General features: G+C 48.5%; 1 protein-coding gene across 1 annotated transcript; it reads left to right on the top strand.

The window, feature by feature from the left end:
* Positions 1 to 6,780, top strand: LOC128948317 (transmembrane protein 45B-like). Its single transcript, XM_054292977.1, has 6 exons — positions 1 to 24; positions 4,156 to 4,354; positions 4,609 to 4,821; positions 5,442 to 5,626; positions 6,251 to 6,396; positions 6,651 to 6,780. Exons 1-6 carry the CDS (start codon positions 1 to 3, stop codon positions 6,778 to 6,780), a joined length of 897 nt encoding a protein of 298 aa, XP_054148952.1.
* The last annotated feature ends 5,652 nt before the right edge of the window (positions 6,781 to 12,432 follow it).

A 12,432-nucleotide genomic window follows, 5' to 3' on the forward strand; every position in this document is an offset into this window, starting at 1 on the left:
ATGAGGACACTCGGGTGGCCTGAGGTATTTATTTGCCTGTAGCACTTGCACTGCTCATCGCTGCAGTCATCAGGGGATGGACAGCAGCTTCAAGGTGGCTTGTATCTGTGGCTGCTTGGTGAAGGGCAGCGTTGCTGTATTAGAGAGGAAAAGGAGTGGAAACAGGCTGCTGTGTCCTGCCTGCCCATCTTTTGGGGGAGAGAGGGCCATGGCCCACATTTCTCAGCTGCTGTGGGCTGGGAGGGGAAGCTCGCAAAGGCTCTGATCTGGTTTGTGAGCTTCTGGCCCAAAATCTCCTGTCCTCAGGCAACTTTTATAAGATTGGACCTCCTAAAAGGTTATCATGTCCCTGGCAGCCCAGAGTTGCAGCAGAGCCCTGTCAGACCTTACTGCTGCTTTCTCTCTGCTTGGCTCTTTCCCCAGTCATCCCCAGCCCCATCTAACAACTGAATACACAGGGTTCCCATGGGAACAGGAATTGGCTGCTTATTCTGATTTTTGTGGCAAACTCCAGGAGAGTTGTTGGCTGTTTTTTTAATAGCAGACAGGAGGTGGCCCAGGTTGTGAAAGGAGGTTGACTCAGGGTGCTTTGAACTGGCCCATGGAATGTTCAGCTCCAAACATCCTGTCTGAGGGGCACCTCCCCGTGGTGGCTTCTCCCTTTATCTGCCTCTTCTGAGTAATAACCTCCTTGCTGACACATCTGGAGAGGGAGAAGGACAGGCAGGAGTCACAGGTAAACTCTTCCATCTGTACATTGGCGAGCAGCTGTGCCATGGCTGCTGGAACTTGAAAAGAAGGAACATGGGGAGAACATCCATGAGAGACAAGGGTTCATTGTGATGACAGCTGTGGGTGAGGCTGGTGGAAGTGGTGCTGATGGTGCCAGAAATCTCTGGCTTTAGCCATTTTTTGGGGGGATTATTGTGTTTTGGAGCTGCGTGATAGCAGAGGATGGAAGTTGTTCAGCCTGAAAGGAGAGGGCTCTGGGGAGCCCTTGGAGCCCCTTCCAGAGCCTAGAGGGGCCCCAAGAAGCTGGAGAGGGACTCCTGGAGAGCCAGGACAGGGGGAATGGCTTCCCAGTGCCAGAGGGCAGGGATAGATGGGATATTGGGAAGGAATTCTTCCTTGTGGGAAGGTGAGGCCCTGGCACAGGCTGCCCAGGGAAGCTGCCCCTGGATCCCTGGAAACGTCCAGGTATGGAGGAGGAGTCGCAAAGAGAAGACCCTCCCAAATGTCTGCAGCCAGGTGCTGAGCTTGTCCTCTGCACACAAGCTGGCTGTCCTGAAATGCTGATGGGTACTTGTAGGGAGTGCTGGCGCATCCAGAGGGACAGCAGCAACCCCCTGCACCAGAGCAGGTGGGGTCAAAATCATGGATGGTGATGGATCTGGAGCTGCAGTGGCTCCAGGGGAGAGCCTGGGAGTTGGGCAGGAATGCTGTCCTTCCCAAGCCCAGGCTGAGGAGGCTGTGAGCAGTCAGGCATGGCTCTGCAAGGACAGCAGGCAGCTCCCGGGGGCGACTGAGCAGGAGCATCACAGCCTGGAAGCTGTGGAGGGAGAAGGGCAGCTCAGGTAATGACTTCTGTCTGCTGCCATATTTCAAGTGCTCTGACAGACAGAGAAATTCCCAGGAGGAATAAATAACCTGGTGCCTCTGCTCTTTGCTGGCTGCCACTTCCTTGGAGCTAAATGAGCTTTTATGTGAGCGTGAGCTCCAAAGCTGGGTGGGAAAAGCCACTGGGTCAGGGATGTCAGGGTTGGGCTTGTTGGGCTGGTGGAGGGGCTCTGTGAATGTGGGGGTTGTTTTTCTGTGCTTCAAATATGTGAGCTGTGCAAGTGGACTGTTGCTTGGAAACGTCTGGTTTTGCTGCAGAATAGCGGCTGTTTTATAAAAGGAAGTGGGATTTTTTTAATTTTTTTTTTTCGGTGAGTGAATGAGCTATATGCAAACTTCTGCTTGTCTGATGGTGGTTTGGGCCATCTCTGCTGCAAGAGGGATGCCCCAAGACATGACTGGATTCTTAGAAGTGTTAGAAGTGTTCAAGGCCAGGTTGGAAGGGGCTTGGAGCAACCTGGTCTTGTAGAACATGTCCCTGCCTATGGCAGGGAGTTGTAAAGAGATGAACTCTAAGGTCCCTTCCAGCCCAAACCATTCTGGGATCTGTGGTGGCTGTTGAAGGGCTGTTTCCAGTTGCTGGGAAGCAAAGGAGACTCGTGCCAACTCCCCAAGGCCTTGCTGGATTGGGCTGCAGAGGTGTTGTGAAACAAGGGGGTCCCTGGTGCTGCAAGGAAGAGCAAGGCTGCTCTGCTGTGGAGAAGGATGGTCAGGGTAGGAGATTCCAGGGACAGCTCTGAAACAGCAATTTGGGTCTGCTGGTAACTCACACCAAGGGGGACATGGCAGGTGGATGTGGGGTGACAGACCCCCAGGTTAATCCTGGATGCTGGCGTGGCTTGGAGCAGCCTCTGGGGCTGCAGGTGGGACACGTTTGTCATTTCTGGACTCTGTGATGTCTCTGCTCTCCTTCTCTCCTCCACTTCAGGCCAAATTAATGTTCCTCACATGTCTCTCAATCAGGGTGTGCTCCAATTTCAGGCTGTTGCCCTTGCAGTCACAAGTAGGACAATGGTAAAATTTAGTTATGTATCATGCAGTTGTGCTATGCTTAAATGTGCTTTATTGTTAGACACTTCAGATGTAGATGTCTGTGCAAGGAAGAGAAGTGTCCTGGCTGGAGTGCCCAGGGTATAATCAAGAAAGATGTGGGTTCTCCTGGGGCATCAACCACCTCACCCTAATGCAGGCACCCGAAATAGAGCAGAGAGCCATATGTGATTCCCAGCTCCTGGATGGGTCATTTCTCACCTACCTGAAAGGCAGTTTAGTAATTTCCATCCTGAAAGGAAGCCCTAGCATAGATTTGAGCCTTCCCCAGATTGCCTGTGTCCCAGAGATGCAAAGGATGACAATGGTTTCCACATTCCCATCCTGTGTTTGCCACACAGAGCTGAGCCAGTCTGACCCATGCCAGCTCTGCAGCCATAACCTGACCTGGAACGTCATGCAGAGCTCTCCCTCACCTCAGGCACATCCTACCCTTGTTTTGCAGTGCCTAATTACTTTCTAGTGTGGGAGGACTCGGAGAACGTGCTGGGGTTGTTCATCTAGCCTTTGTAATTTGCTTTGGTATTTATAAACACAGTGAGGATGTGATCTGTGATGCAAGGGCAGGTCGGTGTGGAAGCCTTGGAATGAGTAATGCCTTCCTCTGTGCACATCCCAGCTGCAGAAAAGGACCAGAAAGCCCATGAGGAGGAGAAAAGTGAGTCCTCATTAGGTGGTAGAAGCTTACAGAGAGCAAGGAGCTCCAGAGGTCTTTCTGGAGGGAATAAGACGATCCCCAGGTAAAGCAATGCTAGAAACACTTTGATCATTATTTATTCCTTTCTGTACTCGCTACACTGGGATTTTTCTAAGCAATCTTGTTATGGCTGAAATACTTTGCAGGATATAAATTTGCTGTACCTTTGCTCCTCTCCATCCTACTTGGTTGGTACTCTGGCATTGGTCTGACTTCGTCAAGGCTTTCTTTATGCTTCTTCCTGTGGAGAGGAAATCTCTTGTGTCAAATCACCACTTGTGTGCCACACAAAGGTTGTGTGGAATATGCATAACGCTCTTTTTCCAAATGTTAATGGTTCCTGGGTTGCCTCCTCCTGCACAGCCCAGAAAAGCCTTCACTGGCTGGAGCTCCTAATCCAGCTCTGGATTCTCACCCTGGTAATTGCCTAGTTTGGAGCAAGTTTATGGTCTAAGGAAATCATTGTCATGTTGCTTTTTATTGGTAAAAACTTTGTTGTGCTTCCTCTTCTAGTAGCTGTTACGCTTTCTTGGGCACTACTGTATTGTTTTCTGGCATGAAGTTCTGTTGATTTTATATGCAGCCACATAAATGCATACATACACACATATACACAGTGGTGCACAGTGGCAGTTTCCCTGTGCTGATTTCCCATTTCTGGTATTCCCTGTTTGCAACTGAGCCATGTGCACCTGCTCTGTCGTGCTGTGGATCCCTGGGGATGCTGAGCAGCCCAACAACTCCCTTGGGGATGCTTTTGGTTGGTCCTCAGGCACCGTTTGTCCTTGCAGGTCCAGAGAATGAGCCCGATGCCAACAACTTTTTTGGGCAGTGCCCTCCGGGGCACTTTCTTCTTCGCCTTTGGCCTGTGGTGGTCGGTGAGGTACCCCCTGAAGTACCTGAGGAGGAAAGGGGGTGCTGAGGGCCAGCCGGGCCGTGGGCACGCCGAGCTCTTCGAAGGCGCGGTCAAAGCTTTCTTTGCTCTAGTAGGTAAGAGAGAGTGATGGTGAGTCTGTGCCCCAATATCTGCTAGCACAGCAGCAACTCTTCCACAACACTGGGCCTGTTTTAGTGGGACTTAGGAACATGCTTGTGGCACACCCTGGGACAAGGAGCTTGCTGTCATTCTCCTGGGCAAACACCAGCAAAGGAATTTTACAGCTCCACACCTGCAAAGAAACATTCCCTCAGGCTTGTAATTTCCCCATGTATAAGGAAAAGTGACGTTTTCTGTCTTTGTCCAGGGATACTGGTGGAGCAGTTTGTCCCCACTGGTCCCCACCTGCAGCTGTACAGCCCCAAGACGCACAGCTGGACTGACCTCACCCACTGGCACTACTCCACCATCTACCTCTTCTTCCTCCTCTCCGGCATCACAGACGTGGTCTCACACTCCCCACTCAAGCTGCCCCCTGGCTTAGACCAGCTCTCGCTGTCCCTGGCTCTGCTTGTGGAAGGTGAATTGTACCTGGTGCTGGGGGAAGACACAGAATAGGGAACTGCTGCAGTGCTCATGGGTGTGACAGCTCCTGGGCAGTCTGGGGGCCACAAAGGCAGACCTGGAGGGGGTGTGGATGCACGATGGCACTGGCTTTGTGACAGTCACCCCCCTCCCTGCTCCTCCTAAATATGGATCCAACCATAGCTGGATACCGCAGGGGATGCTTGAGGGATCTGTGCTTCTCCTGGTGGCCAGCAGCTCTCCCACCCTGAAGTTACAAAAAGGTGTCATCCCCCCACCTTGGTTGGATGCAGAGGGACAGATACAAAGCTCCCCACCATCTTTTGAGCTTAAGGTGCCCATCCCTGTGCTCCTCCTGCAGCCCTGGCTGGGACACAGGGATCCCCCCAGGTAAGGGGGCTCAGAGACTCCCACAGGTACAGGGAGCAGAGCTGAGACAGTGCTGGGGCTGCCTGGTGGTAGCAGAGGGAAGGTGGTGACAGCAGCTGGTGGCTCTCTGGTTCTTTTCCCCCAGGCAGATCACGGCAAGGCCTGGAGCCTAAGAGTGAGTTTTCAGACGATTTTTAAAAGAAAACCCCAGAGTGTCCTTTGCTAACACGGGGTGGATCTTGGCAGGTTTGCTCTTCTGTTTCCGTGACTACAGCGATGCTGTGCTGGACCAGCACCTCCACTCCCTGCTGGCCGTGGCTATCTTTGCTGGAGCCCTCTGTGCCCTCCTAGAGGTGTTCCATCGAGACCATATCATCCTGGAGACATTCAGGACCAGCTCCTTCCTGCTCCAGGGCTCTTGGCTTTGGCAGGTCAGTGTCTATCCAGCGTTCTCCTCCGATCTTTGCACCTAGGAAGCTGAGTGGAGGGGAGTTGCCCCTATAGGCACATCTGTTGGGGTTAAACTTCCAGGATGTTCAAATATCTTTGTAAATAAGAATAGGAAATGAGGCTCAGTGCCAGAGCTGCCATCGTGATGTGCATGTGTGATGTAGCAGCGTGGACAGACCTGGAAATGAATGGAAAATGGAAATTGGAGCCCACAGGGGAAGGAAATCACAATCATGAAATTTTATTAATTTTATTAGGTCCATTTTCTTCCTGTTTGTTCCAAGTAACTGGAAACATCTGGAAATCGCTCATGTAATCTCCCATCTCTTGGTCTAGGGGGAAATGCAGAGACTGGCAATGTCACTTTTTAGATGCTGCCCTTTTCCAGGATGCTGGGCTTGCACTGCAAGCCCTAAGGATTATCTGCAGAGAATCCATCCCCTCCTGACACCTTGTGTCAGTGGTTGGGGAAGCCAAGGGCAGTGTCGCAGGTGCTACTTGGGGTTACAGTGCTAGTCCACAGTCAGCTGCAGCAGGTAGGCTAAAATCAGGAGGAAAACAGGAGGGATGTGCTAAAGTCTGACTTCTCTTTCATCTGTGACCAGATTGGGTTTGTGTTGTCCCCTCCGTGGGGAGGACCAGGCTGGGACCAGAGCGACTCCAGCAACCTCTTGTTCCTCACCATGTGCTTCTGCTGGCACTACCTGGGTGCCCTGGCCGTGGTGGCTGCCAACGCTGCTGCATCCCGCTGGTATGAGGGGTCCTGGCACAGGGCACGGGCTGGGTGGCCAAGAGCAGCACCCAGATCCAGCAGTGGGCTGGGAAATGCATGCACCAGTGTGTCATGGGATAAGGAGTGTGGGTGTCCATATGTACACAAGCGTGGCTTGGCGTGAAGGAGTGGGCTCCGTGCTAGCACAGAGCAGCCTTCCCACGCAGGGTAGGGTGAGCCAGTGGGTCTCACTACCCACAAGTCCTTGACCATTGTCACTGTCTCTCCTGCAGCTGCAATGAGTCCTGCCAGCTGAAATTTGGGGACATTGACGTGGAGTTGGACTGTGGCTTGTGCCTCCACAGAGGGAAGAAGAGCTCCGGTGGCGCCTTGCTGCCAGAGAGCAGCTTGGATGACAAATGAGGCTGTGGTGGGCATGGAAATCTCTTCCCTGATGGTTTAGAACTCTTGAGATGAAATTTTTAATTAGTCTTGATAAATTACAGCAGCACTTTACAGTGGAGCATCAGAAGTAGGAGGCAGGACCCTGAGGCAGAGCATGACAGGAGATGCCAAATCTTTCCTCGTGCATCCCTTTGGTAGACACGAGTTCTTAATTCTCTGAGCTGCAGCTCAGGCTGCAGACTGCAGGACTAGTTTGCTGTTGGAGTCCAACTGGAGTGGCAAACCAGACTATTTTTTCTAACATTTCCCTTCTGCTTCCTCAGAAGGGAGCCAAGCCAGCATTCAAAGCTCCTGGTGGCCGTTGTTCTCTCTGGGGTTAATGGGGAGGGTTTTGTACTAAGCTGAATGTACAGACTATCTGTGATCACCAATAAAGTGCTTTAACACATCTCCTCCATGGATCTCTTGAACACCCTGCTGCAGGCTAAGGTAATGTTGACTTCAAAATGGTTTAGGCAGTGGAGGAAATATCTGAAGGGTGGGACTGTGTATGATTTAATGTGGATAAATCTGCCCAGGGAAGGAGGGTGGCCAGTGGATGGAAAGGATGGAGGGCAGCTGCTCTCCTGCTAGTTTATCGTCAGAAGCTGGGTTAGGCACATGAGCCAGGGGTTTGGTGCTCCTGGGATGTTTGCTGGGCAGGGGGCTCGGCTGAAACACCCTTGAAGCAAAATGATGGTTCCAGCTGGCTGGGGTGGGTGTATGGATGGTCTTGAGAAGTGTCTGAGAGCCCTGCAGTGATTTCAATCTTTCTCCAACACCTTTACTCCCTCCTTGGAGCCAGTCACTTCCAAAGGAAACCTTCCAGTTAGAGGCTGTCTGCCTTGCTGTTGGAGTCTACTTTTGTTTGCAGCAGAACAGTGCGGGGAGATCCTTCCTGAGGGGAGATGGAGAACAAAACTGAATGCAAAAGATAGCATTAGGAGACTTAGTGAAAGAACATCACTAATCATCATCCAAAAGTTCATAATCAGCATCTAAAATGTTTGTGCCATGGCTGAGGGCTGGACTGGGTGAACAGGGGAGCACCAGCAGCATTGATTTTATTATCTTCCAAAACTGTTACTGTATTCCCCTAAGAAATGCAAGAGCCAGTTTAGTCTGAACACATCCCTGATGTGCTGCACAGTCTGGGAGGAAAGAAAAATTCCTCCTGCCTCAGACCAGTTGCAATTCCCAGCCCCATGGGAACTCCCTGGAAGAGTGAGTACTGTCAATTTAATTTTTAATTTTGCATTTTATTTTTATTTTTGTATTTTATTTTTGGGTTTTTGTTTTGTTTTGGGGGGTTTTGTTTGGTTTTTTGGGGTTTTTTGGTGGTTTTTTGGGTTTTTTTTGGTTTTTTGGGTTTTTTTTTGCATTTTATTCTTATATTTTCTCCATTTGGAGCAGGGCTGGAAGAAGACCAATGCTTTGTGTCCAGAAAAAAAGCCTTGAGGAGCAGAGAAAACCAAGTAAGGCAGTACTTTGGGCTCCCACATTTGGCAAGCACACCCAGAGGATGAAGCAGGCTGCCCTCCTGAGCAATGGTTTCTCCAGGACCTGGTTGCCTGTAAGTTGGACTGCTGTGGATCTCCAGTACTGTAGTGAGAGATTGCATTGTGCTCCATGGAGGTGATGTGCTCCCATTGTTAATAATCCTCCTGGGACTAGAAGTGGGGTCATTGTGTCAAGTTGTTATAGACTGGCTGCCACTAATGGGAAGCTCAGTGCAGAGGTTACAACCTGGTGTACTGAGCTTGGATTGAAAAGAAGGGGATAAACAATCTCTTTCCCCTTTGATCCACCGATGTTACTTTTTTCCTGTTTTTTTTTTCTGCCCAAATGTTATCTTTGCAGTGCTGAATCTCTTACTGAGGGTTTTGGTGCATAAAATGTTGGGGGTTTTTGGTGATGTTTCTTCTTTCTTTGAATAAATATAAGTAAGAGCAAACAGTAATCATCGTGCTGTGTGTTTTGACAGGTTCAGTGGGACCACACTCCAAGCCCAAGGTTTCTTTGAGCAGAGCAGCCAAAATTACCTGTTACCATGTTAGGTGATAGAGCTACCCCATATTTGATACATGACTAATGTTCATCATGTCAATAAAGTAGAAAGAAGAGATGAGGTTGTTGAGGCTGTGGCTGTGTTTGTTGTACAGTTCCCAGCTAGCCTGGGTATGGGATTGATATTTCCTGTAACATCTCTCCCTGTGAAGCCTGAAGGGAATAAAATTCACTGAGTAGAGAGTCAGACCATGGCAGGGGGTTGGGATGAGATGATCTTTAAAATCCCTTTCAACCCAAACCATTCTGGAATTCCATGACCAGGCAAGATTCAAGTGATCAGTAAAGACCCCGTTGTCCACCCAAAGCATTGCCAGTCATGTGCTGTGGACACAGGCAACCCTGAAATAGGTGGGAGGTGGACACATGTTTCATTGCAGTCCCTGCCTCTCCAAGGCCGGTTAGGATGTGTGCCTGTGGGAGTTTAATTACGGGGACCTCATTACTTATCATACACAGACCTGGCAGATGCTGTTCCTGTTATTTTGCGACAGAACATTCAATTCCTTGTGTAGCTCCTGGTCTGTCTGCACTGTTAGTCCCCAGGGAGATGTAGAGATGTGGATGATTTTCTTTTTCCATGGGCTGTGGGCTGTGATTCCCTGAAAAATACCTTGGCCAGAAAGCAATGCTGTGTCTCTTTGTTGTTTCACACATTGTTAAGCTTTAAATGATGCTGCTCAAACCAGGATTTAAGGTAATTCTTACCTGCATTTTACCCTTTTTCTTGCCTATTGGCACACAGAAACACCAAGACTGGTTTTATTGATGACAAATATTCCCAGCTGCATAGTTAAATTTGGAGAATTGATTGAGGTGTCCAGAACACACATGCTGAAGTGTTTGGAAGGAACAGGGACCTTTGCACTTCCAGACTGAATGCACAAGTTTTCTCACAGCAAGGGTTGGGAGAATGTCATGTTAAGTTTTCCCATTTCCACAGATCCTCTGCTGCTGGTAAATGTCAGGAACAGGATGTTGTGCCAGAGGAACTGGCCATAGAAGCCTTTGGAGGATGGCTGGGTGTAATTTGGGTGTCCTCTTGCCTCAGCCAGAGGGAACAGAAACTTCTTGAGACCGTATGGAAAAGTGCTGCTGGACGAGCTGAGGTGTTTTACAAGCCCTCAGTACTCAGATCTGTATGCAAAACCTTTTATTGTTATTGCTGAGAGATTTGCTGGAGATGCATGGTTTTAGGAGGAGTTGAAATTAGCACTTTAAACGTCACTAAAATCTATTCTTTTAGCTTAATTATTACACTTAGCTTCCAAACTTAATGCAGTTGCTGTTCAGAGGACAATTGGATTTTCTAGGTCACTTATCTCTTCCAGAACTTAAAATTTTCCATTACTTTTTTCCTTTTTTTAATCTTAATGTGTTTCTTGCCTATTAACTCAAGTGATTTAAGAAACAACAGTCAGCAGTACATGGTTATTTTCCTCTGAGGATGCACAGCCTGAATCTCTTCCAAGGTTGTGGTGAGGCTGCATCTTGAATAGTGTTCAGGTTTGGGTCCCTCCCTACAAGGAGGACGCCGTGGTGCTGGAGCTTGGAGAAGGGAACAGAACTGGAGAAGTGCTGCCAAGGAGGGGGAAGTGTTCCAGCTCTGGCTGGAGTAGTTTTCTTGGGAGGCTGGAGGTTCTGGACTGTGTCTGGGTGGTGATCATGAAGTGTTGGCTGGAGAGGAGGCTGCTCCTGCTTCAAGGATGCTCAGTGAGAGTTACACAGTGTAACAGGGGTGACAGACCCATTGTTAATTGCTAATGCGTTTCCACTGTACTTCATGAAACTTCAGACCAGCACACAGTTTGATGAATGCGTGTGTATAAGGAGATGCTCAAATATAATGAATCTTAAGAGTGGCCTTATTGAAAAATATACAGTTTTCCCCTGGGTGTAACATCTGTGGAGTCTCGGAGTGCTCACATCACTCACCTCTTTCCTGACATATCTATGAATTCCTGGGAGGTGTTTCTTTTCTCAGCACTGCTTTGAAAATAGATACCAGTGACTGTGTTTTGTGGAGGGAAATAAAATTGAAAAATCCAGGTGTACCAATGTGTTTCACCAAAAAAATTGCCCTGTTTATTAACCTTAATAATATTTATTTTCTCTGCAGGCTATGGGAAGGTTCATGCATTGTGTGAGTGCTGAGGCTGGTGGTAGAATGACTCGTGCCCCATTTCTGCTGGTTCTGTGAGATGCTTGGAGTTCACTAGGAGCATCCTTTTCAGCACAGTGGATTCTGGTGAGATGGTTATTACACATCCTACTGATTTTCAGAAAGCAACATGGAAACACCTTTGAGGCAACTATTTAAATCTGGTTAACCTTTTAACCTTTTAATTCTGGTTAATCCTCAGGACACCTCAGCAAACCTGAGCTCTTCTTTGGGCTCTTCAACTGCAACAGCAGCCAGGCTTCTCCCTGCCTTCTTGCCTCAGTTTAAAGTTGGATGTAAAGATAAAGAAAGGTTTTTCTAATGCTTAATATCATAACCCAATACTTGCCTTTGGTTTGATTGTGTGTGCTGGGTAGAGATACCCACATATGGTGATATTGTGATGGGGGCGTGAGTTATCTGGATTAAAAGATTAATTACCTGGATTTGAACCATGAGCTGCCAGCACTACTTGGAAACCTAGCTGAAGCCATCAGTAGTGCAGCAAAACCTGGAAAAGCTGCTCTCCAGAGCTGATGTTGGGATTCTGAAAGAACAGCAGTTGCCTCTTGTTCACCTTCCCGTACTGATTAGCTCAATCGGCCCTTGTTTCTCAGGGTTATGCCGTTGGGAAATAAATTATGTATCTCTTGCAGGGATGTGTGAGTGTAGTAGAGAGGTATTATTTGAATCTATCAAATAACATAATTTTTATTTGATTTTCAGCATATTTGTGAATCATCTGTTCTGCTGACCTGATGTGTTTCCCTACAATGTGTTACGAGTGCTCCATCAGTTGCTCCATCACCTGCTGAGTGCTGCCACTGCCATGAAAGGGTGGAAAAAATGTCCTTTCTTGCTGGGTTTAGCTGGCTCTTTTTTCCCCCTGTGGGCTGCTGGCATCTGATGAACATGGTGCAGCTCTTGCTTCCTCCTTTGTCTCTTCCTCACTGGGAGACTCTGTTGTCACAATGGACAAAACCTAACTAATTCTGCAATTTATCAGAATAAAAATTCTACCTGGCCAAGCCATGGCACAGCTCCTGTGAGAGCTGGGTCTTAACTGTACCTTGGGCCTCAGCAGTGTCACAGCAAGGAGAAATTTTTATTCTTAAACTATATCAGTTTCACATTTATTTATCCTGAAATTCAAAGTATTTGTTTTAGATTCTGTGATGTTCTACACAGAGCCAGGAGTTTGAGTTTGTTTGGCTTTAAAGAGAGTTTTAGCTGGGTTTAAAAGAGGAGATTTGGGGTTTAAAAGAGGGGGCTTGGGGTTTAAAAGAGAGAGGTTTTTAGGTCTAAGAAGTTTTTGTATTGTGCTGTAGTTCTGCTTTAACCTAACATTGTATCAAACATTTTTGTTACAGAAGCCTTTGGAAGTTGGGACCAGAAAGGAGGAG

Source organism: Melozone crissalis, unplaced genomic scaffold, assembly GCF_028551555.1.
Source record: "Melozone crissalis strain CALT ecotype California unplaced genomic scaffold, PUWL_Pcris_2 ptg000120l_1, whole genome shotgun sequence".
In the NCBI taxonomy this organism is placed as follows: Eukaryota; Metazoa; Chordata; class Aves; order Passeriformes; family Passerellidae; genus Melozone; species Melozone crissalis.

Coding starts and splice junctions, on each gene's coding strand:
- LOC128948317 (XM_054292977.1), top strand. CDS start 1: ATGAGGACACTCGGGTGGCCTGAG. Junction 4,355..4,608: donor AGCTTTCTTTGCTCTAGTAG/GTAAGAGAGAGT, acceptor GTCTTTGTCCAG/GGATACTGGTGGAGCAGTTT. Junction 6,397..6,650: donor AACGCTGCTGCATCCCGCTG/GTATGAGGGGTC, acceptor TCTCTCCTGCAG/CTGCAATGAGTCCTGCCAGC.